Source organism: Bos indicus x Bos taurus, chromosome 5 (genome assembly GCF_003369695.1).
Source record: "Bos indicus x Bos taurus breed Angus x Brahman F1 hybrid chromosome 5, Bos_hybrid_MaternalHap_v2.0, whole genome shotgun sequence".
Lineage (NCBI taxonomy): Eukaryota > Metazoa > Chordata > Mammalia > Artiodactyla > Bovidae > Bos > Bos indicus x Bos taurus.
The window spans coordinates 40090480-40117203 of NC_040080.1; the positions used below are offsets into that span (position 1 = coordinate 40090480).

The 26724-nt window shown below is 39.5% G+C and overlaps 1 protein-coding gene across 1 annotated transcript in view; it reads right to left on the reverse strand.

Moving 5' to 3' along the window:
- Positions 1-26724, reverse strand: part of TMTC1 (transmembrane and tetratricopeptide repeat containing 1) — a 311926-nt gene that overhangs the window by 28548 nt on the left and 256654 nt on the right. Inside the window, exon 13 of the mRNA XM_027541632.1 lies at positions 10952-11060. Coding sequence (XP_027397433.1) covers positions 10952-11060 — 109 coding nt within the window. The remainder of the gene's footprint in view (positions 1-10951; positions 11061-26724) is intronic.

Here is a 26724-nt window from a genome sequence, read left to right on the forward strand (position 1 = left end):
CTTTATTGCTGTGTAATGCAAGCTATATAATCTATGGCAAGAGGAGGCTGGTTAAAAATGATGGTGGGCTTGTAAATGTTTACAACCCTATCTGTGAAGCTGGAGTATAGCCAGTTCTGAATGCTAATGAAGAACCAAAAGAGACTAGTAAGCCAGAGACCACGTAGACTTTGAACCTAAGAGTATTTTCTATTCTGTTTTCTTGACTTCTGTGCTGCATTAGACACAGACTGGCAGCTTTCTTCTGCATCCTTTTATGTATTTAACATCTATGACAACCCACTCTCCTGGGTTTTGTCTATTGTTTTTCCTCTCCTTTTCCACATGGATATTTGTACATCTAACCTCATTAACTACAGCCTATTACCACAGTCCAGTCCTGGGACCCCAGCATCATATGCTGAAAGAGCAGTGGGAGAGGAGTCAAGTTACAGTCTCCAGTCTTGGTCCTGACACTAGTTATCTGAATGACCTTGAGCAAACTTAATTCTGTGCACCTCATATTTCTATCTGCAAAATGGGGTGGTTTAACAGTTCTTTAAGGTTCCCTCTACACACTACTCTTCCATTTTCTCCTAAGATAAATTAGCTAATCACAATATAGATGCATTTACTTGAAGTCCTAAATCTCTCTTTCCAGTCCCGATCTCTTGCACTGTTACCTGTCCACATGCTATTTCCATTTAAACGTCCCACTAACATTCAAGACAGAGGTTACAGACTGCTGGTGGCATACTGTATTAGTACCATTCTTTTAGAAACCAACTTAGTAATGCATCTCGAGAGTCATGAAATATGCAGATACACTTTGATATGGGAATACTTCTGGAAATCTATCATTAGGAAATGATCCAAAATACTGGATCATAAAGAAGAAAAAAAAGTCACACACACACACACACACACAAGAACCTGAATGACCAACAGTTAAGATATTATATAATAATTCATCATTTCATAAACTAGTAAGTAGGTATTAAAATGGTATTTATAAAGATCATTTAACAGTATGAAAATATGTATAATATTATATATAACATAATGGAAAGTCAAAATAACAGTATATAAACTACATGTGACTATTAAGCATGAAAACAAAAAATGCTAACTTGAAAAGATATTTCCACCTGTATGTTCACTGCAACATTATTTACAATAGCCAAGCTACATAAAGTGTCCATTGATGGATGAATGGATAAATAAATGTGACACATACACACACACATATATGCACACACAGTGAATATTATTCAGTCAAAAAGAGAACATAATCTTGCCATTTTCAGCAGCATGGATAGAACTTAAGGACATTATTATAACTGAAATAAGTCAGAGAAAGACAAATATTATATAATCTCACATATAAAAACCTCACAGAAAACAAAAACATGAATAATATTCCATGACTTCAGAATATACTACATAGCTGCAGTAATCAAAGTAGTATGGTACTGGCACAAAAGCAGTCACACAGGTCAACGGAACACAATAGAGGGTTCATAAATAAACCTATGCACTTACGATCAATTAATCTACAACAAAGCAGGCAAGAATATACAGTGGAGAAAAACAACCTCTTCAATAAGTGTTGCTGGGAAAACTAGACAGCTACATGTAAAATAATTAAATCAGAACATGCTCTAACATGTACAAAAATAAACTCAAAATGGGTAAGACCTAAATATAAAACCACAAATCATAAAACTCCAGAGGAAATATAGTCAGCACATTCTTTGATATAAGTCATAGTGGTATTTTTTTGGATCTGTGTCCTACAGCAAAGGAAATAGAAGCGAAAATAAACAAAGGTAACCTAATTAAACTTAAAAGCTTTGCATGGCAAAATAAACCACTGACAAAACAAAAAGACAGTCTTCTGAGTGGGAGAAAATATTTGCAAATGATATGATGGATAAGGAGGTAATTTCCAAAATATATAAAGAGCTCATACAACTCAATATCAAAATAAACAAAAACGTAATTGAAAAATGGGCAAAAGACCTGAATAGATATTCTTCCAAAGAGGAGATGCAGATGGCCAATAGACACACGAAAAGATGCTCAGTATCACTAATCCTCAGGGAAGCGCAAATCAAACCATGATGAGATATCACCTCACACCAATCAGGATGGCTATCATCAAAAAGAGCCCAACTATACGTAAAACAGATAAACAACAAGGACCTACTGTATAGCACAGGGACTATACTCAGTAGGTTGTAGTAACCTATGTGGAAAAAGAATCTGAAAAAGATTGGTACCCCAGGTGGTGCTACTGGTAAAGAACCCGCCTGCCAATGCAGGAGACATAAGAGACATGGGTTTGGGTTTGATAACTGGGTCCGAAGATCCCCCGGAGGAGGGTTTGGTAACCTACTCCGGTATTCTTGCCTGGAGAATCCCATTGACAGAAAAGCCTGGAGGGCTCTAGTCCACAGGGTTGTAAAGAGCTGGACACGACTGAAGTGACTTAGTGTCATACATATATATATGTGTCACTTAGTGTCATATATGTGTGTGTGTGTGTGTGTGTCTGTGTGTGTATTTATAACTAACCCACTTTGCTGTACACCTGAAACTAATACAACATTGTAAACCTACCATACTTAGATTAAAAAATTAATGACTTTTAAAAAAGGAACAGAACAAATTCTGGTGAGGATGTAAAGGAAAGGGAATCTTTGTACACTGTTGACAGGAATGTAAACTGATGCAGCTACTGTGAAAAACAGTATAGCAGTTTCTCAAAAACTAAAAATAGAACTATCATATGACCCAGAATTCGATTCCTGATTATATATCCAAAAAACCCCAAAACACTATTTTGAGAAGATACATGCACTCTAATATCATAGCAGCATTATTTCCAACAGCCAAGATATGGACTCAATCCAAGTGTCCATTAACCAATAAATGGATAAATAATATATCATATTAATATATATCTATATCTATCTATATAAATTATATAGATATATAATCTATATCTATCTATCTACAGAAATGGAATACCACACAGCCATACAAAAGAATGAAATTTTGCCATTTGCAACAACATAGAGGGTATTATGTTAAGTGAAATAAATCAGAGAAAGACAAATACTATATGATATCACTTATATGTGGAATTGGGCTTCCCTAGGAGAAGGCAATGGCACCCCACTCCGGTACTCTTGCCTGGAAAATACCATGGACAGAGAAGCCTGGTAGGCTGCAGTCCATGGGGTCGCTAAGAGTCGGACATGACTGAGAGACTCCACTTTCACTTTTCACTTTCATATACTGGAGAGGAAATGGCAACCCACTCCAGTGTTCTTGCCTGGAGAATCCCAGGGACGGGGGAGCCTGGTGGGCTGCCGTTTTTGGGGTTGCACAGAGTCGGACACGACTGAGTGATTAACACTTTCACTTCACTTTCATATGTGGAATTTAAAAAATGCAACAAACTAGTGAATATAACAAAAGTGAAACAGACTCATAGATAGAACAAACCCGTGGTTATCAGTAGGGAGAAAGAAGTGGGGATGGGCAATATAGGGGCAGGGGATTAAGACATGCAAACTATTATGTATGAAATGAGTTACAAGGATATATTCTACAATACAGGGAATACAGCCAATTTTTATAATAACTATAAATACAGCATGATATTTAGAACTGTGAATCAGTATATTGTACACCTGTAACATATAATATCAAAGATCAACTATATTTCAATTAAAAAATGTAAAAAACAAAACAAAACATGGCCCACCAAGATCATAGACACAGAAAATAAATTCCCAGAGGCAGGAGAAAGGGGTCTTTGCAACCCCATGGACTGTAGCCTGCCAGGCTCCTCTGTCCATGGAATTCTCCAGGCGAGAATACTGGTGTGGGCAGCTGTTCCCTCCTCCAGGAGATCTTCCCAACCCAGGAATAGAATCCAGGTCTCCTGCATTACAGGCAGATTCTTTGCCATCTGAGCCATCAGGGAAGCCCAAGAATACTGGAGTGGGTAGCTTATCCCTTCACCAGTGGATCTTCCCAACCCAGGAATCAAACTTTACCAACTGAGCTACCATAAAAGCCCAATAATATCATATATCAACTATATTTCAATTAAAAATGTAAAAAAAAAAAAAAAAACCCAGACCACCAAGATCATAAACACAGAGAATACATTCCTAGAGGCAGGGGAAAGGGGTGGATAAAATCTGTGAAGGGGGTCAAAAGACACAAACTTTCACTTATAAGGTGATTAAGTCCTAGGGATGTAATGTATAGTATGGTGACCGTACTTAATAACACTGTCTTTGCATTGAAGAGTAAATCTTAAAAGTTCTTATCACACACAAAAAATTTTATAACTATGTATGGTGCTGAACTTATTGTGATAATCATTTTGCAAGATATACAAATATTGTGTCATTCCTTATATTGCATATCTGAAACAAATATGTTAATTATGCATGCATGCATGCATGCTAAGTCACTTTAGCTGTGTCCAACTCTTTGCAACCCTATGGACTGTAGCCCACTATACTCCTCTGTCCGTGGATTTCTCCAGGCAAGAATACTGGCGTGGCAAACTGCTATGTAACAACCTAGAGGGGTGGGATGGGTGTGCAAGAGAGAGGGGACATAGGTGTACCTATGATTGATTCATGTTGATGTTTGGCAGAAACCAACACAATACTGTATAGCAATTATTCTTCAATTAAAAATAAATTTAACAAAAAAAGAAAACAACTGCAGTTAAAGGTTTAAATAAAAAAGAATATTGGAGTGGGTTGCCGTACCCTCCTTCAGGGGATCTTCCCAACCCAGGGAGTGAACCGTGTTTCTTACTCTCCTGCAGGGGGGTTCTTTAGCACTAGTGTCACCTGTCACCTGGGAGACCCCCGATATCTCAGTTATACCTCCACTGGAAAAATAGGTATATTAAAAAGAACTACAGTATATTAAAAATGGTAATGTTTGTTGTTTCCAGATATTACGGGTGAAAGGTGAACTTTATTTTCTTTGATCTTTCCATGTTTTCCATTAGATTTTTATACTATTAGTGTAATTTTATTTCTTCTGTTTCTGAAATCTTGCTTATCCTTGGCTTCCCCACAGCTCTCATTGGCCATATATCTCCTAAGTCCTTTAGATGCTCTGCTCTGGAGTTTTTAATTTTCTAATATTTTTCTCTTTCAGCCTTCACATGCACACAGTTTCTAAGTACAAAAGGATTCTTCTTCCACAATAGAGTCTATCCATTCCCACACTATCTTCCTGAAACATGGCTCTCAACTATGCATTTACAAGCCTTCTCCAAAATACTGCCATATTTCTACAATGTTTAAAACACTTTCTTCAGACGCCTAACTTTCTTCCTATTATATATCACTTTCAAATCTGTGCTTCACCATGGGCCTTAATATGCTCCTTCATATAAAGTGTTTTCAAATTATTGGCCTACTTTACAGATTTCCTTTCTCAAATTCTCTATTATGCCCAAATAGACTTACTTGCTACCTTCAAGTTCCAACAGAATAAGGAGCAAAGTGTTAGTTTCAGACAAAGTCTGAAACAGTTAATATCATTAATTTTAGGGTTTTATGTAATAGAAACATAGTCTCAAGCCAGGAAAGTATTTCTTATCCTCCTGAAATTACCAAACTATAATTTAAGAAACCAGTTCCATTTGGGAGCCATTTTGTCATAGAGAAAATGGACAATCCAGAGCCTACGTAAAGCACATGACCAGAAGGAAAGTATTTAGAAATCAGAGTAAACTAGAAACAAGTTTAGTATAGAAAAGAGTTGTTCAGAAAAATGACAAGGCGGTTGTGCTCATAAACCATAGAATATTACTCAGCCATGACATTGAATGCATTTGAGTCAGTTCTAATGAAGTGGATGGGTCAGTTCTAATGAGGTTCAAGAGGGAGGGGATACATGTGTACCTATGATTGGATTATGCTGATGTATGGCAGAAATCAACACAATATTGTAAAGCAATTACCTTCCAATTAAGAATATATAAATTAAAAAATCCCAAAATCTAAAAACTGGGCTCAATAAGCTATCACTTGGGCCCAGCCCAGAGGAAGCAAATCACAGGACTGTTGATTTCAACTCCATACAGGAAAGGGTTCTCTAACATTGTGGGCCACCACAACCACAATGAGCATGGGCTGGGCACGTGCATACATGGTGGTCCTGGAAGATGACCAGTAAAGTGACGGAAGGGTTACTGGTGTGTTACAGATTGACTATGGTTTGCTTTCTTGAAGGCTGATAAATAAAGTTGTGCTATTAAGAAATGAATTTATTTGCTAACAAGGATATGAGCTTGGTGCTTGTGCATCTGAAGCATTCTTTTATTAAATAATTCAAAGCATGAAGATAAGATGCTGAAAGAGAGCGAAAGCAATCCTAAGTTATGCCCAACAGCTACTCTCTCATGAGCTCTCTCTGATGTTAAAATCAATTGCCCAAAGGAGCAGAAGAACCTTTCAATCTTTCAATTACATTCTTCAAGTTCATAATATTCTACATTTGAATCGAGAATAAGAAAGGCTGGCAAAAGATGTGATCTTTGTATGTAAGGAAAGGTCGTGGTCATAGTCATAATTTGTTTTTTCTTAAAACTTGTTTATAACTTTATGTGGCATACAATAATGTTATATCAATTTGCCATTATGGTTCTCAAAAATTGAATTTACCACATAATTGATTTTAAATAAGGCATCTGACACTTTTAAAACGTAACTGGGAAAATGTATATATGTTGCCCTTTTTAAACATATATATTAATACTATGTTTTATAGATATATATGTCTATAAAATTTGTTAATAGTAAGATATTGATGAATGAACTAAAATTTCAGTGTCACCAAACATTGTCATCATTTTTAATAAAGTAACTTTTCATGAACTTGGAGTTCATCAATTTACAAAAGGAATACAACTTGAAACTTTTGGAATTTACTAAGGCAAATAGCTTTTCACAATATTAACATGTTAATGCTTTATTTATATAGAAACAATAGCACTAATTGAAGTGAAACCTTAAGTTATTCATGAAAAAACTCATTAGCACTTAGTTGACTTTAAAGGAGGTACTTTTAGACGCTCTTAAAATGTTAGAGCCATAAGAGTAGTTATTTAGAGTAGTTATCAATTTTAGATTTGGAAACTGAGGCCCAGAGAGGTGGAACACTTCTCACTCAAGTTTGCACAGGTGTTACTAGGAAGTGGGGTCTAGAATAGGCCACCTGGTTCACTGTCAAATTCTCCTAATTTGAGGAACTGACCCTGAAGTGCATTAAGTCCAGAGATGCCGCATGTATGCTTGCCTGGCTTGCATTATACAGTGAAGCACCCTGAGCCCTAGAAAAGCAATATGCATACAAAGACATGGCTTTTCTTAAAGAAACTTGCAGTCTTGCGAGGAAAAATAAACCTGATAAACTGTTTACATTATATAGTTCAGACATTAGTTCAAGAAATAAAAATATGTGATTGGTTTGTGAGTTGATGCATGTTCCTAAAGATTTCATAAAAGCTCCAAGGAAATCTAACTCCCCATGAGATGGGGAGGTGGGTGAGTGTTGGGGGAGGAAGTGAAAGTTGAATTGAATCTTGAAAAGTGGGGATGATTTAGAAAGAGAGAAAGAAAAGATGGCATTACAGGGAGATGGAACTGTGTCAGTGTCGGTAAAGAGCTCCCCCTAAAACAACATACCTTGTTATCACTGGTATTAGTTGAGTGAGTGACATTGTCTTTTACCTTCAGGGTAATTTTCATCAAGAAGAACAATTAAATGTTTATTGTATGTCCTGGCAAGTTGTGAAGAAAAAAAAGATGTGACTGATCTTGAAAGTGAAAGTTGTTCAGTCGTGTCTAACTCTTTGTGACCCCATGGACTATACAGTCCTTGAAATTCTCCACTCCAGAATACTGGAGTGGGTAGCCTTTCCCTTCTCCAGGGGATCTTCCCAACCCAGGGATCGAACCCAGGTCTCCTGCATTACAGGCAGATTCTTTACCAGCTGAGCCACAAAGGAAGCCCAAGAATACTAGAGTGGGTAGCCTATCCCTTCTCCAGGGGATCTTCCCAGCAATCAACCCAGCAATCGAAACAGGTCTCCTGCATTGCAGGCAGATTCTTTACCAACTGAGCTACTAGGAAAGCCTGATTTTAATGCAGTGCTTTATTCATTTACAGAGAATTGAAGCAGCTTTCAAACATAGAGAACACAAATTGAATAAAACAAATTGTTAAGGAAAATGATAAACCCAGTAAAAGCAGTACACACAGAAAAGTAGCCTATCCTGTCAAGATGGCAGTTATTTGGGGGGTGGGGCCAATGGAGACAAAGCTAGAATTGATTTTCTTAGCATTTGTAAGATTTTTCATGCGTTAGATTAAAAAATAAAGCAAAAAACTTGTAGTTCAGGAGAAATCTAATATTGAGCCATGAGAGAAATTTTCCCTTGAGTCCTCATCCAGAAGCCACTGAACAATGTAGCAAGTGCTGCCCTCAACCCAACCCTGGTCTGCAGCTGGAAGGAGTAACTTCACCTGGCTGTTCTCACACTGTCCCTCACTGCAGCCCAAGAGCACGACCCTGAGGCACAGTTTGTTACATGAAACACTGCCCACATGCCCAGCATCTTTTACTCATCTTTTTACTCATCTTTTACTTTCAAGATGAGTAAAACCTTGGTCATGTGCTGGACTGGAAGGGTTACATGGTCTTCAGATCTTATCCATTCATCTTGCGGCTCAGCTGGTAAAGAATCTGCCCACAATGTGGGAGACCTGGGTTCAATCCCTGGGTTGGGAAAATCCCCTGGAGAAGGGAAAGGCTACCCACTCCAGTATTCTGGCCTAAAGAATTCCGTGGATTGTATAGTCCATGGGATCACAAAGAGTTAGACATGTCAGAGTGACTTTCACTTTTCATTCACTCAGTATTTACTGACTGCATATAATGTGACAGACAAGGGAGGAAAGTCATGAATAAAAAAGACAGCCATTCTCATGGAGATTGGCTCACAGAAATATTCTAATGGTGGGAGGAAGATCACAGACATAAATAAATGTATGTTAGATGCTGATGAATGCTTCAGAGAGAAATCAAAGAACGTGTGGGGCAGTGAAGGAGTTGTTTCGAAAGGGTAATCATAGATAGCCCTTCCATACAGAAATGTTTGGGCAGAAACCAGCACAAGATGAGGAAAGAAACTCTAAGATGTCTGGGAGAACAGTGCTGGGAGAAAGGGCACAGTTAGTGCAAAGGCCACAACTGTGTGTGGCTTGTCTGATTAGCTGCAAGCCACCAGCCAGGCAGAGGCAGGGGAAGGTCTTCCATGAAAATGAAGGAGCCAGGATGAAGTGAGAAAAGGGAATAATGATGGAATCTTTTCTCCAGAAAACTCCTACTGTGTCTGCTTCAACACAAACCAAGGCAGCTGAGGACTGCCATGTCTACCATAAAACATGAGCATCATCATTTTAGCTTAAACTTTGTGTTAAAACATGCATTAAAATCTCTCACGACAGACACAGGCCTTTGTCTAAAGCCCACCTACACTATATGGAGACTAGCAGAGCAAGACAACTAGATTTATCACTTGTGACATTTAAATAGCCACTGAATGTCCTAATTTTGTTTCCTGGTGAAATCTCCAAGGTTTTTCAAATGCAAACTGCACCCCTGTGTACCTGACAACATCAAATCATTCATTACATTTAAGTCAATGCTGGAGGGCATCTTTCAAAGGTGTTGAGTTTGAGTTTAATCTTAAAGACACTCTGGAAATTGTATAATAGCAGAATCTACCTGCTATTGAGGGCACTTATGTGTGTCAACAAAACTCTATCATCAGTTTAGAGAAGACAATTTCTATTTGTTTTCCCACAGCATGGGGCATGCATCCAGGACACTGAAACATGGGATCCAATGGTTTGCAGCCAGGAGCCTGCATGCATAGTGAGTTGTGTCTGACTCTTTGCAACCCCTTGGACTGCAGCCCGCCAGGCTCCTCTGTCCATGGATTTCCCAGCCAAGAATACTGGAGTGGGTTGCCATTTCCTTCTCCAGGGGATCTTCCTCACCCAGGGATTGAACCCACGCCTCTTGCATTGGCAGGTGGATTCTTTCACCACTGAGCCACCTGGGAATTTTAGATACAGCGAAAAGGAGGGAAATCAAAATACTTCTCCATTTTATGCCATGAAAAATGTTCTCTCTTAGGAGCCTGTCCTATGAGACTCTGTGATCTTCTGATAGGTATTAAGACATAGGATCTATAAGATTATTGCTAATTGTTTCCATATTGAGTTCAGAGATCTTAGTCCATTAGCAATTCCCCAGAAAAATATAAATGAGTAGTAATTGAACAAGCAAATATCACGTACTGTTCATGACGGATTTTGTCCCAAAGTGATAGAGAATTTAGTAGTGGTTTATAATGGACCATTTTAGTCTAGAGACCCCATACGTGCACAAAGAATACTGGAGTGAGAAACCTAGATTTGTGATTTCTATCAAGAGGAAAACTGACATACAAATTAGTTGTCCATTATGGCAAGCCACTCCAGTACTCTTGCCTAGAAAATTCCATGGATGGAGGAGCCTGGTAGGCTGCAGTCCATGGGGTCGCTATGAGTCAGACGAGACTGAGCGACTTCACTTTCACTTTTCACTTTCACGCAATGGAGAAGGAAATGGCAACCCACTCCAGTGTTCTTGCCTGGAGAATCCCAGGGATGGGGGAGCCGGGTGGGCTGCCGTCTATGGGGTCGCACACGAGTCGGACACGACTGAAGCGACTTAGCAGCAGTAGTAGCAGCAGCATGAACTTACAAGTTAAATGATATAAAAAAATCTGTGTATTATAACATTAATTTATACATTCAACAGAAACAGTTAAGAAGATATTATATGAAACTAAATGGAAACAATTACCTGCTCAGCCAATAATGAAGCTAAGCTTGAATATGCATCTGCAAACTCTGGACCATATTTAATGGAATCCTTCAGTAAGGTGATAGCCTCTTCCTTTTTCTCCTGAGACCTATGGATTATAAGAGAGGAAAAAAGGATATCTTTTAATAAAACTTGAAATCCTCTGATTAGACTTGAAAATCTCATTTCTTTTAACAAAGATTAACGGATTCACTCTGGATTTTACTGCAAATAAATTAAACTAGACTTCCTCCAGGTGCTAACAAGTTTCTGTCTCTGAATTCTCAGTGGAAAGAGATGTTAAGATGTAAATGATGCTGCAGATTATTCACTGATTTCTCTACCTTCCATTTCCTGCTATGCACTTTTTGAGAATTCTATTTAAAATTTTATAAGTTGTTTAAATAGAAAGTTTAACCTTCAGAGGAGCAATTTTGGGCACATGACCTGGGCGGCACGGGAGCCACTTATAACGTGGAGGATGGTTCGAGCCCCTCTCATACTAGCTACACCATTACAGGCTGGGCTCTTAATAGAAGCAAGCCAGCCAAACTGCCCATGTCCATCTTTGCTTTTCTATCTAAGAGAGATAGCTCTTATACATAATTTGTGAAATTATGAGATACTGGCTGGCAAAGAATGACCAGCTATTTTATCCTCATATTTTTATTGAAAATTGGTCCGATGGTCTTCTTTATTTTAGTTTTCTCCCAGTGATTACATTTTTCATTCAAAGAGGACTCAAGGCCTGAAAGTTATTATTTTGGGTGAAAGTTCTCTTTTCTGTTAGTGCTATGGGAAAACACTGGGTCATTAGTATGATATCAGTGTCTTAGAAGCCAAAAATGTACACCGGCAGTGATCAACGCTGCCATCAATGCAATGCCACAAACCCTGACCACTTGCTAAACTCTAGACACTGTAACTGACAACAGAGGTGGAATAAAGAATAGAACCCTTAGAACTATGAAGGGCACGTAGCCTAAGGGCCCCTCAACTTTATCAGTTACCAACGCTGAATTGTATGCTTATGTTTTTACTATATAGGATCAACAATCATTTATTCAGCAATGAATATATACCAAATGCTCTGGTCAGTTTTCACATAACATTAATTCTCACAACAATCTCATGCAGCAAGTATTATTGTTTTATCATACTCATTTTTCTAATCTGAAAATTTGGATTGAGAAAAGTTAAGTGACTTATCATGTTCACATAACTAGGACTCTGAGTCAAGCACCAGTGCTCTTCCCTCATACTGTATCTGCTTACTCTAATTGCTTAAAATCCACCTCTTATGACCTTGATGCTCAAAGTGTGATCCATGGATCAGTATCTTCGACATCACCTAGCCTCCGGTTAGCAATGCAGAGTCTCAGGCCCCAATAGGAGGTAAAAAATTCATACCCTTCATTCAAAAAAGATTCTCAGGTAATTTGTACACACACTGAGATTTCAGCAGCACTGCTCCCTGAATTATCAAAGGCACCTGAGAGTAACTCCTGCCACAAAACCTCTATGCAGGGCTTCAGGCTCTATGGGATGAAGATCTATAGGGGAAACCCAGTACTGACTCCATACGTTTGAGTTCCAAGTGCTAAAAGTAGCATGCTACAAGGCTGTTTTCTATCACAGACCTTGGGGAAAAAGCCATGTTTCCAGCACAGATACTGTGTTTACTACCATTCGGTTTAGCAAACATTTATCACCATAAATTGTAGCTGTTTCCCAGGGGATGTGCCTGTCCATGCTATCCTCTCCTTTTTGGGATCTAGCTAACTCCTACTGGGCTCCTCTTGATATCAAGGTGTAACACCTGCCTCCTTAAGTGGCTCATCCTTGGGATGGGGCTTTAAAGATGCATAGTTTAACAAATCTGCATTACAGCTCTTAAAGCACTAAGTTGTTTTCTTGTTGATCCATTCATTTAGTCGTTAAACATTCAAAGAGAGTCTATAAGACTCTATGGAAGCTCACTATGTTCACATACACTTGGGTTTCTCTTCTAAAATAAACTTCCAAGTAATTCTTCCATGGGCACATGTTTTTAAATGAAAACATATTTTTAATCCTGGTAATTTAAGTATTGATTTCATGGTTAGAAGAACTCTTCCTCCAAGGATTTTGTGAATCTTTATTAACATTAATTTGGAAATTTCCCCAAAATCCAAAGGAAGATACGGATTTAGAAAATTAAGGCTGAAAATCAAGCCCCTCAGGACATAATTTAGCTCGGATATTCTTTAAAATCAGCAAAGAAAAAGCCACAACAATTTGACAGCAAAGATTTAATGACTTGCATTTGTTATGACTCACATCAATTAGAATGACAGCTTAACCTTTTGTATATAAACTCAGTGAGATTAATTACCATGTGCAGTCCATGAATCTAAATACTTGAGGTTGTCCATTCACATTCATGTGACATATTGAAAAAGTTAGCATCAAAATTATTCACAGGGAACTTTGAATTCTTTATGAAAAACTGTACCTCTGTTCATCTCTGCAGGGACTGACTGATAAATTTTTAAGAAAACACATCATCCTCTAATTTCATGTGGTGTGTAAATATTACAAGATACAGAGACTGGGGCAGAGGAGACTCTTCGTCTTGGCTCTGCATTCCTGGAGGACTCTATTTTCCCTGGGAGCCTCTGACAGTCCTTAGTTCCCAGCAGGGGTCAGGCACATGACAAGTTGATAGATAATTATAAAAGTTTTTAAAGAAAGTCCAAGAAATTGGTAAGTGGTAATTCTGTTGCTGTTGTTTATGTTTCTGAAAGGGAGAGGACTAGTAGGAAAGATATATTTCTCCTGTAGATCTTTCTTGTTCACCCTTTGGTAGGAGTTATGAAACTGGTGTGCTTTTGAAACATTCAGTTCATTTCAGTTCAGTCGCTCAGTCATGTCCGACTCTTTGCGACCCCATGACCACAGCACGCCAGGCCTCCCTGTCCATCACCAACTACTGGAGTTCACCCAAACCCATGTCCATTGAGTTGGTGATGCCATCCAAGCATCTCATCCTCTGTCGTCCCCTTCTCCTCCTGCCCTCAATCTTTCCCAGCATCAGGGTTTTCTCAAGTGAGTCAGCTCTTCACATCAGGTGGCCAAAGTATTGGAGTTTCAGCTTCAACACCAGTCCTTAAAATGAACACTCAAGGCTGATCTCCTTAAGGATGGACTGGTTGGATCTCCTTGCAGTCCAAGGGACTCTCAAGAGTCTTCTCCAACACCACAGTTCAAAAGCATCGATTCTTCAGCACTCAGCTTTCTTTATAGTCCAACTCTCACATCCATACATGACCACTGGAAAAACCATAGACTTGACTACATGGACCTTTGTTGACAAAGTAATGTTTCTGCTTTTTAATATGCTGTCCAGGTTGGTCATAACTTTCCTTCCAAGGAGCAAGTGTCTTTTAATTTCATGGCTGCAATCACTATCTGCAGTGATTTTGGAGCCCCCCAAAATAAAGTCAGTCACTGTTCCCAACGTTTCCCCATCTATTTGCCATGAAGTGATGGGACCAGATGCCATGATCTTAATTTTCTGAATGTTGAGCTTTAAGCCAACTTTTTCACTCTCCTCTTTCACTTTCATCAAGAAGCTATTTAGTTCTTTTTTACTTTCTGCCATAAGGGTGGTGTCATCTGCATATCTGAGGTTATTGATATTTCTCCCGGCAATCTTGATTCCAACTTATGCTTCATCCAGTCCAGCATTTCTCATGATGTACTCTGCATATAAGTTAAATAAGCAGGGCGACCATATACAGCCTTGACGAACTCCTTTTCTTATTTGGAATCAAGCTGTGGTTCCATGTCCAGTTCTAACTGTTGCTTCCTGACCTGCATACAGGTTTCTCAAGAGGCAGGTCAGGTGGTCTGGTATTCCCATCTCTTTCAGAATTTTCCACAGTTTATTGTGATCCACACAGTCAAAGGCTTTGGCATAGTCAATAAAGTGGAAATAGATGTTTTTCTGGAACTCTCTTGATTTTTCCATGATCCAGCGGATGTTGGCAATTTGATCTCTGGTTCCTCTGCCTTTTCTAAAACCAGCTTGAACATCTGGAAGTTCATGGTTCATGTATTGCTGAAGCCTGGCTTGGAGAATTTTGAGCATTACTTTACTAGCGTGTGAGATGAGTGCAGTTGTGCGGTAGTTTGAGCATTCTTTGGCATTGCCTTTCTTTGGGATTGGAATGAAAACTGACCTTTTCCAGTCCTGTGGCCACTGCTGAGGTTTCCAAATTTGCAGGCATATTGAGTGCAGCACTTTCACAGCATCATCTTTCAGGATTTGAAATAGCTCAACTGGAATTCCATCACCTCCACTAGCTTTGTTCGTAGTGATGCTTTCTAAGGCCCACTTGACTTCACATTCCAGGATGTCTGGCTCTAGATCAATGATCACACCATCATGATTATCTGGGTCATGAAGATCTTTTTTGTTCAGTTCTTCTGTGTATTCTTGCCACCTCTTCTTAATATCTTGTGCTTCTGTTAGGTCCCTACCATTTGTGTCCTTTATTGAGCTCATCTTTGCATGAAATGTTCCCTTGGTATCTCTAATTTCCTTGAAGAGATCTCTAGTCTTTCCCATTCTATTGTTTTCCTCTATTTCTTTGCTTTAATTGCTGAGGAAGGCTTTCTTATCTCTCCTTGCTATTCTTTGGAACTCTGCATTCAAATGCGTATATCTTTTCTTTTCTCCTTTGCTTTTCGCTTCTCTTCTTTTCACAGCTCTTTGTAAGGCCTCTTCAGACAGCAATTTTGCATTTCTTTTTCTAGGGGATGGTCTTGATCCCTGTCTCCTGTACAATGTCACGAACCTCCATCCATAGTTCATCAGGCAGTCTGTCTATCAGATCTACTCCCATAAATCTATTTCTCACTTCCACTGTATTGTCATAAGGGATTTAATTTAGGTCATACCTGAATGGTCTAGTGGTGTTCTCCACTTTCTTCAATTTCGGTCTGAATTTGGCAATAAGGAGTTCATGATCTGAGCCACAGTCAGCTCCTGGTCTTGTGTTTGCTGACTGTATAGAGCTTCTCCATCTTTGGCTGCAAATAATATAATCAATCTGATTTCGGTGTTGACCATCTGGTGATGTCCATGTGTAGAGTCTTCTCTTGTGTTGTTGGAAGAGGGTGTTTGCTATGACCAGTGCGTTCTCTTGGCAGAACTGTATTAGCCTTTGCCCTGGTTCATTCCACATTAACTTATAGCAAATAATCACCTAAGTAGAACCTTCCTTGTCATATAGTATGTAATTACTATGTGAGAATTAAACTCTGTTTCAACCTGTTTCTGAATTCAATAGCATCCTTTTCATATCTGCATTATGTATGGCCCATGTTTCTTTGTTAATTATCCTATATTAAAAAAACAAGGATGATATTCCTATAATTCTATTGGATTATTATTCCAGCTTGGAGTGCATCTTACTCAGTTTTACTTGCTAACACTTTATTTCATACCCTACTTCTAGTTCCCTCTTTGCCCTCCTTCTACTATATACAGACAACTAAATGATACTTTTTTTTCCCCTAGAGTATTGCTCTCAACACATTGCCTTATATAAAAAAAAATCTTCATTAATTCCCTACTACTCACAGACTCTTAGTTTAAAACCCCCTATAATATGGTTCTAAGCACCATTACAAACATACCCAGTGGAGTGGACTAGTGGGTATGAGTCCAGCCAGACTGAGTGACCTTTGACATCTATCCTACAGAACCTAAAAGATCACAACTCCAGCACATCTCTGCCCTCACTGTATGTTAAAATCACTTGGTGTACTCATAAGAGACCTTAGTGTTCTGAGATTGTGGTGCTCTTACTAGCTCTGATTATCCTCTCATCAGATCTCCTAACCATGTAACACAATCACAGACCATATATATGCTACCTTTCTTAAATTTTCACTTTATTTTGAGTCTCCATTAAGAAAAAAAGATAGTAGGGGAATAAAAGCCTGGCTCTGGCCTCCAAAGGGGCAACTGCCCCCTTGTTCTTCAGTTCAACATTCTGAAGAGCAACTAGGCTTGAGCCTACTTTGCTTCTCAAGATCCTGGCACTGCACCTAAAGGGTACCCCCACTGCCTCCAGCAGGAGGGTGCGAGTCTGTCAGTGAGTGCTCCACACAGTCAAGTTTTCAAAGCTTCATGTTTCACAGTAGCTCTTTGCTGAACATTTATTCACTGCTAAAGACAGAGTAAGTGATTCCTTTGCATCATTTAATTCCTATTAAGCATTTTGAATTATGCATAATTATTTCCATTTTAAAGATTTAGAAAACAATACTAGTAACCACCAGACCAACAAAAATTTTTAAAAACCCTGAGATTTGGAGTGCTCACAGGATTTGCTCTTAGCACACAGCTACTATAACACTAGGATTCAACTTGGAACTTCAAATTTAGCATGTTCCATCACTGGGCCATGATTGGCATTTCTGCATCCTTCTGTCACTCTCTGTCTGTGACCATTATTAGACTGTAAGCTCCTTCATAGGCAGGACCCATGTCTTATTAATTTTAGTTACTTCTTTCATCCCAGAGACTAGTAAGGTAATCTGTACAAACAGAAATCCAATAATTACTAAGTTATTTTTTAAACCATGTTTTTACTATTTTCTTCATTCCTAGATCTTTATAAGTCTTCCCAATTAAGCTTTAAAAAAAAAACAGAGGTGAGTGATATAATTATTTTATATCTCTGTTTCTACAGCCCTTTCAATATTATAGGAGTGATCCTAGGAACAAAGAAGCACCCCAAGCCTTAGACTCATAAGAAAATTACAATATAGCTTCCATTTATTGAGCACTTCTTATTTACCAGGCAATGCTAAGCAGCTTCTCTGCATAGTAGCTAAAAGCACAGACTCAAAAACCAGAATGACTTGGTTCTGACTCTACCTCCAATATTACTGCTTTCTTAGGCAACTGTCTGATTGCCCTGTGTCCATTAAACTTATATTCTGTCTTTAAAAATTAGTTTCTGAAACTAAGGAGAATGCAGTGCTTTTGAAATTCCTTCCAAAGTAATATACTTCTGATAGGGAGAGAGTAAAGGGTCAAAGTAGGTGATTAAAAATAGTTAATCCTACTAGGGGATTGTAAGTAGAAAAAAATATGTGAGACCCCTGTAAATTAATGATTACTCAAGAAAGCAGGTTCACTTAACAACAAAACCAAGCAGGCTTGCTTAGCAATAAAACCATGTAACCGAAGCACGAGACATGCCCCCAAACAACAAAACAATGGCGGCATGAGACCTACATCCTGCCCAGTGAACTCAGCAAGTTAATAATCTCTAGGACACACTCCCTGCATACATTAAAAAAATAAAAAAAACAATAATATGTGGATCTTTTTTGACCGTATAGGGACAAGAAAACTTCCCTGCTCAAGCTGGGAGAGGAGATGATGATGGAAGCATGATGTCGACTCAAGAGAGTCAAAGAAGGTCTTCTCCACCTCTCCACTTTTTCTTTGATTAAAAAATTGTAGTCCACTAAGTTCTCAGGTGTGGCACTCTCTCACCAGCCTGCTTGTAAGCCTCCCAAGCGTCCTATTCTAATAAATCATTTATCTATTCCTTTGGCTCATGGTGAATTCTTTCTTGGCTGAGACATGAAGGACTATGGTGCCAGAGCTCTTCAGAGCCTCCCCTCTCCCTCCCCTGAAATGCCACCAAACAGCTTTACTGTCACATTTCAAACTACTCATAAGAAATTAAAGTTAGATGGTAGAGTAATTTTTCCTGTGTCTGGTCTGATATCACAAAGGATTTTTAGTATAAAATTGTCACTAAGTACACAAATGAATAGCGCTGCACTGAATGTAAAATAACCCAGTAACTGAAGCAGTCAAAACCCCTGGAAACCTCATTCTTAGGCAAATGCCAAGCTGAGAAGGCCTAAATGGCAGGCTGATAGTTCAGAATCCCCTCAGCTGATGTTGGAGCCACACAAAGGAGTGGGTCTTCATTTTGCAGGGGTGATGGCTAAAGGTGAATATTTAGGCAAGAAAGAATCGGGAGCAATTTTAAGCCTCTTTTTCAGTCATGCCAGGAAAGCTTCTTAGAAAAGAAAGGTTTAAGTAGTTATTTCCATGTAAAAACGAATAACAAGAGAGGCAGAAAATTTCAAATAGACATTACAAAATGCTTAATAAAGGGAATTACCTATGTATTCTGACAGTACAGATCACCTCTGGGACAGCATTCGACAGTATTAAAACTCCCTAATGCATTCTTTTGGCTCTATAATAGGCAATTTAGGGAAATCCAAAGCCCATTATCAATGTAAGCCTCCATCTATATAGGAATGCTCTGTTAGCCCTTTAGATGGAATTGACAAGTCAATTCAAAAGGTGGAAAATATGAAAGTAACATTTTCACCAAGCATATGATTCACCAAGGATGCGTATTTCCTCTCAACAACCAAGCAAGTCCACAGGCTGTTTTTCTGAATTTCAGAGAAAATGCTTTAAGTAAATAGATGGGGAAACAGTGTCAGACTTTATTTTTTTTGGTCTCCAAAATCACTGCAGATGGTGATTGCAGCCATGAAATTAAAAGACACTTACTCCTTGGAAGGAAAGTTATGACCAACCTAGATAGCATATTGAAAAGCAGAGACATTACTTTGCCAACAAAGGTCCGTCTAGTCAAGGCTATGGTTTTTCCAGTGGTCATGTATGGATGTGAGAGTCAGACTATAAAGAAAACTGAGCACTGAAGAATTGATGCTTTTGAACTGTGGTGTTGGAGAAGACTCTTGAGAGTCTCTTGGACTGCAAGGATATCCAACCTGTCAGTCCTAAAGGAAATCAATCCTGAATGTTCATTGGAAGGACTGATGCTGAAGCTGAAACTCCAGTACTTTGGCCACCTCATGCGAAGAGTTGACTCATTGGAAAAGACTCTGATGCTGGGAGGGATTGGGGGCAGGAAAAGAAGGGGACGACAGAGGATGAGATGGCTGGATGGCATCACCAACTCAATGGACGTGAGTCTGAGTGAACTCTGGGAGTTGGTGATGGACAGGGAGGCCTGGCGTGCTGCAATTCATGGGGTCACAAAGAGTCGGACACAACTGAGCGACTGAACTGAGCTTTTCATAACAGGTGAATAAAATGACAAAATGAAACCTCAGTACATCCCCCATCTAATTAGGCATGGGCACACTTCTTTATCCTGAGGGCAGGAGGAGAAAGGGGCAACAGAGAATGAGATGGTTGGATGGCATGAACAACTCAATGGACATAAGTTTGAACAAACTCTGGGAGATAGTGGAGGACAGAGAAGCCTGGTGGCTGCAGTACATGGGGTCGCAAAGAGTTGTACACGACTTAGTGACTGAACAACAACAACTGACGTGGAAATTCATATCACACTGTGAGGCCTGTCAGAGCTTCTGTGAAGGCTTCTGCAGGTACTGATGGAACTATCAGAGAACTCCAGAAAAGTGGAAGAACCAGGGAGAAGTAAATCTGCTCCTGGGTTAGGCAATATTATTTCCTGTCTGCATCCCGAATATCCTCATCTGTCAAACAGTCACCAGCTAAAGACTGATAATCCTGTAGGACCTAAAATATTCGGTCTTCACTTTTCCCTTAGATCAACTGTTCTCAAACTTTAGTGCTTAAGAATCAGTATAGGAAAGGATTTTCCTGGTGGTCTAGTGGTTAAGATTTTGTCTTCCAATGAATGCAGGGGGTGCGGGCTCCAACGCTGGCCAAGGAGGTAGGATCCCACATGTCTCACAGCATCCCCACACACACAAAAAAGAAATATATATATATATATATATATATATATATATATATAAAACAAAAAAGCAGTATTATAACAAATTCCATAAAATCCTTAAAAAAAATCAATATGGGTTTGGTATAAGGAAGGATCCCAGGCCTCCTAAGATTCAGTAGGTCAGGGGTAGGGTTGAGGAATCTTAATAAGCCCCCCAGGTGATTCTGTTGAGGGTGGTCTTCAGTCTACGATTTAAAAACCCTGTCCTGCTTACTATGTGGGATCTGAATGATCAGTTGATCCTTAATATAAAGCTACATGTATCAGGATGAGGAAAGCTAGAAAAAGGAGAGATAAGATTTTCTGGAACAATCAGAGCAAAAAGCTGATTTGCCCAGATGAGCAACATTCCAGATGCCAAGTGATATAGGGAGGCTGCAGATGGGGTGCCTGGAGGGTGACACTGCAATTGTAAGAGCAGCTGTTTTGCTCATAGAAGCTCTGTGGCCAAGTTCTTTTGTGTGTCCAAGTTTTAGCTCCTGTGTTGTCCACATATGTATCGACAGCAGTAAAAGTCTCCTAATATTTTGCAAGCAAAATGCCTCTCTTAGGTCTCCCTTAGGAACTTCCAAAAGGCTAAAATCCTGAGAAGGGGATCCTGGGACCAATAACATCTTCCTCACTGATTTCATAAGAGAAATATTAACTAGAAATTAGATCTTGTTCATAATGTGCAAATTTTGCCATTGAATATTTGTAGTTTCACAGGGAATTTTCCCTTTGGTTATACAGCAGTGGGACTGTTTTTCTCATGTGTTAAGTAACAACATTCGCTCTGCCTCAGTAACAGATATTTAGCAAAAGCAAATAAGGCTTCAGCACATTTTCCTGTGGTAATTAAGGACCTGTTAAGTTTGTCAATTTAGAAAACTTTTTCAAATCCTGTGTAAAATCTCATGACACATGCATTTAAACTGAAAGCAGATGCTTGCTTTGAAAAAAATATTGACATTTGGGGAGAATTTAGGAAATGCAATAACAGAAATAAATGGATTTGGCAATCCCCTTGCATGCAGTAAAATTTCCTATTAACCACAGTGTGAACCTGGAGCGCTGGGCAGTCTCTTAACTACCATTCCTTTGCTGGGGTGTTTTGCTGTTGGATCCAGGAACAGTGTCTCTCACAAAGGGAAAAGATGGTGACTTTAAGGGAGGGGCAGAGGAAGCTGACATATCTTTACCAGCTCCTCTGAAAAACTGAACTGTGAAAGTCAAATTGTGAATGTCTGACTAGAAGGCTGTCTTTACAGAGTGCATATTTTTCTGTGGCTCTACTGTCTTTCCTAACAGAAGTAAAGAAGAAAACTGGATCCTACCCTGTGTAGCCTCTTTTATGTTCTAGTTTACTGGGTGATGCAATGGAAGCCTAGTTTACGGGTGCTTGCCCTAGTTTTTCTGCTTCATTCTTTATGGAAGCCACATAGGAGAACAGTCTGGAGGACAGATTCATATATATTCGTGGTGAAGAATGAATTTTTTTTCAATTCAAAGCCATACTCACTATAGTTAGAATTATGAGAGTAGATCCCCTGTACGTCTCCCTCCTGCTTGCAGTGGGTTTGCAGAACCAGAGTCAGGTGTCTGGAGCCATAGTTTAGGAGGTGACAGGGGGGCCCACCCTGTGTGGTGTGGGTGATCTTTAACACTTTTCTCCCCAGCTGAAAGCCAAGGGAGGGAATGATGGACAGTTCTGACATGGTCTAGTCACCAAGCTACAGACATGGAAACAGGGCTCACACAAAGACCTCACACAGGGCTGGTAGGAGTGGGTCCTGAGAAAAGGTTCTTCCCAAGTCTCCTCCTCTTATGCTCCTTTGGCTCTTTATCTGCTTGGTGAGGTCCCTGCCCTGAACCCTGGCAGCAGGAAGCTTGTTCCTGATGGCCTTGCTCCTGCATGTGTGAAGCCAGTTCTGTACCATGAGTACACAGAGGTGGGTTGAGGGGTGGGGCCAGTCTCAAGTAGCATGTCTTTGAAGCAAACAAAATGCTGATGCTAAGCTCTTTAGCAATTTGAAGGAAAGCAGAGAAATAATGTCCCCAGGTTGGTTCCTGGAAAATAAGGCAGCTGAGACTAGCTTGCTTTAGGCAGGATTCATTTACCCCATAGATAACAGATCATCTGGATGACACAGTTGAATGCATGTCCCAGGTTTAGGCTCAGGCGGATTGCTATCTAAATCCCGGCTCTGCTCTCACCAGCTATAGGACTTGGGTTAGATGTTACACATCCATGAGCCTCAGTGGCCGAATCTGTGAAAGATGCACAGTTATCTCTACCTCTCGGGGTTCCTCTAAAGAGTGGAATAAACACGCACGCACGGTGTGCTTACCAGAGCATGGAGCGTGTGGGAGGATGCGGTAACTGCTAGCTCCATGTGCTCCTCCCTTCCTCTCCAGCTGAATAAGCATCTGGAATTTCTACCTGAAGGCTCACTAATCTCTCAGCAAAGGGGCAATGCTGCTCCAAGGCAGGATTGCCTCTGAAGGGAATAGGGACTTTCAAATTCCTTTCTGATCTTCCATTTCCATTTCAGTATAGAGATGAGAAACTTGGAGTCATAGTGAAAACCACTGATTCTTGCAGCAAGAGAGCCTTACAGAATCATCTGGTCCCATCTCTTATTTTGAAAAGAAGGAAAGTGAGTCTCAAGGAAGTGGAATATTGACTAAAGCTGTTCAACAGCAGGAACAGAAAATGTACCACCTACTTCTGATTTATTATTAATTTTAGCCAAGAATATGAGCTCCAAATTGAAGTGAAAAATTACATCCCTAGGCTAGTAATAATAACTAAGGCTTATTTTATCTTTATTGGGGGTTAGGTCCTACATTAAGTATTTGCATGCATTCTCTTGCTTAGTACTCATGAAGGACCTGGTTACTAGCAGTATTTTTACTTTGTGTTAGTCGCTCAGTCGTGTCTGACTCTTTGCGACCCCATGGACTATAGCCTGCCAGGCTACAGCCATGTAATTCTCCAGATGAGAACACCAGAGTGGGTAGCCATTCCATTCTTCAGGGGATCATCCTGACCCAGGGATCAAACTCAGGTCTCCTGCATTGCAGGCAGATTCTTTACCATCTAAGCCACCGGGGAAGTCCTATTTTTACTTTGTAAATGAGTAACTGGAGCCATTGCAAGATCAAATTGTTTTCCCAGGGTCACACACTACTATGTGGTAAAGCAGAGATCCAAACTCACTAAGCTCTACAGCTCCTATTCCTGAGGAGAGCGCAGGGAGAGTGCAGAGTGCAGCCATGTGATGCAAGCAAGTATCTGGCTCTGGAGGTCTCGCTTCACAGCTCATGGCACGTGACGTCCCTCACCATCTCCCAGTTGGTAATGAGGGAGTGAAGGTACCTGCCCTCGGGAAACCCTTAGTAGGCAGGTACATGAGATGTGAGGAAGTGCTCTGTAATTTATCATTCAAGTGTTAGTTACCGTTCTTTTTACCTGGAAGAAGAGAGGTGGCAGAAAGGTTGAGGGCATACAGCCCTACAATGCTGCTCAGCAGAGAGGCAGCACAGCAGGAAAGCACCAGAGTGGGCCCTGCACGAGGCAGGGAGTTTGGCAGAATTAGTAAGAAGTCAGCAAGAAGGGAGGGAGTCTCAAAGGCCTCCTTCTCCTCCTCAAGGTGCTTCCCAGGACCGAACTGTAGGTCATAGGCAAGCATGGCCAGAGGGGACACAGACAGCATGCACAGTCCCATCCTTGGCATTTCTCTTCCAGGCCTACACAGAGCATTTTTAGATTTGAAATTTTTTGCGGATCTCTACCACATTAAATTCTGAATTTAACCTCTATGTGAAGGCAAAGTTGATCTCCAACTGAATTTGAGATAAACAGTTGCTCAATTTTTATTTCCAGTGAATTTCCAGTGAACACCTGCATTTCTAGTATTCTTTTCATTGAATTTTACCTTCTTTAAGCTATGAGTCAACAGTTATTCCGAGCCTATTCCCAGTACAGGAGTTAAAGAGCACTAGATTGAAAGTGAGGCCAGGAAAGATTGTGAGAATTAAAGGAGTGGGAACATGATTTTCAGGACAGGTAAGACCACTGAAAACTCCTATGCTTGACCAAGTGGTCTGGCCTGTTTAATTATATTCTGTCAGAAATACTTATGCAAGGAAAAAATGATGACCATCCAACACTTTCAAGAGAATATAAACAAAACTGGGGTTCTTGAAAGCTTGCTTTCCCCAACAGTGCTTCCTGTGCACAACTGTTTTCTGGCCTCAGGAGTGTTTACTGCAGCCATCACAGCAAAAGAAAGGACTGAGAAAAGGGACCCTTCCCTCTTCCTTGCAAACCATGCTATAGATTTAAAACAACTCACTCATGCTCTCATCATTAGTAATCACAGCATGACTCAGAAGAGTTTTTGTTGGGGGAAAGTTACTTATGAAAATATTTCAACAATTAGCAATCTGTATATATATATATACACACACATATATATGTATATATATAAATAACACCCAAATCTTAAGAAAGTAGGTAAACATTCTCATCATTTCTCTGATAATTCAGTTTTGTACAGACATGGAATATAAGATGATAAAATGCAAAGAAATAATATTTTGGATGAACTAGAAGAATTGTCACTTAAAAATCTTTGTAATAGTCTCTCAAATGTAGTCTGCATGTTTCTATGTCTTGAATGGTGACAAGCAGTCAGCTTGGCTGGGAGTCTGGGTTTATACAGTGTGGCAGAGTGGCAGAAAATAAAGAAGAAAGGGGCAGGATTGTGGGAAGTTTTGTATATTCACACTATATGTGTGTATGTGATGGGCAATCAATGAATTTCTCAGTTCTCCTACATGTAGTGGGAAGGCAGAAGAAGAGCAGATGCAGGAAATAGAAAAGAAAGATAATGTGTTATGAGCAACAAAATAGAGAGCTTCAGAGCACCAGGGGTCAACAGAATCATATTCTTTACCTCAGAGAAATCAAGGTGAGTGAGAGCTGAGAGAGTCTTTAGAATTCACAGCTGATATTAAGAGAGCAGCTCCAGAAGCTGAATGAACAGGTAAGGGGGAAAGGGAAGCAGTAAGTGCTAACTATTCTTTTTGCCAGTTTGATCAGAGAAAGGAAGGAGTGAAGAGAACCACTTAATGGAGTAGCTGAATGGAGACATTCCCCAGAAGAAGTAGGGCATGTGGAAGTTTGTGGAATGGGAAGAATCTGAAGACCGAAGAGAATGCTCATGATAATGGGCAGGGAAAGGGAGAGAAAAAGAACCAATAACATGTGGATTTTACACTAATAGCTAATGGCTAAAATAAAAGACTGACAACACCAGATGTTAGTGAGGATGCTAAGCAAGTGGATCTCTCACCAATGCAAATGGATCTTTTCACCAATGGAGTGAAAAGTGGTACAATTACTTTGGAGAACTGTTTATCTGGCAGGTTCTTAAAACAATACATATTTATCTACCCACAATTCTATTTCTAGATATTTACCCAAGAAAAACAAACATACAAAGACTGGGACATAACTAGTCATGGCATGAATATTCATGCTGACTCAAGTCTATAAATAAACCAAGTATCTACCCACAGGAAAATGGATAAACAAATTCAGGAATTTATACAATGAAATACTACTACTCATCAATTTTAAAAAATGTACCATGTAACAACATGGATAAGGTTCAAAAAATCATGCTAAATGAAATTATACAGATGCCCAAAAGTATACATTAAATGAACTTTAAATGAACTTCTGTAACTGGCTAAAACTAGTTTGTGGTGAAAAATTTTGATTTGAACAATGATTGCCTCAGAGGAGGGAGTACCTTACTGGAAAGAGGCATGAGGCATCTTTCTGGGATAAATGTTATATGTTATTTTGTAGGTAAATACAAGAGTATATAAAAATGTCAAAACTAATTGTACCAAACAAAAAATATTGTGCATTTTTGCATATTAATT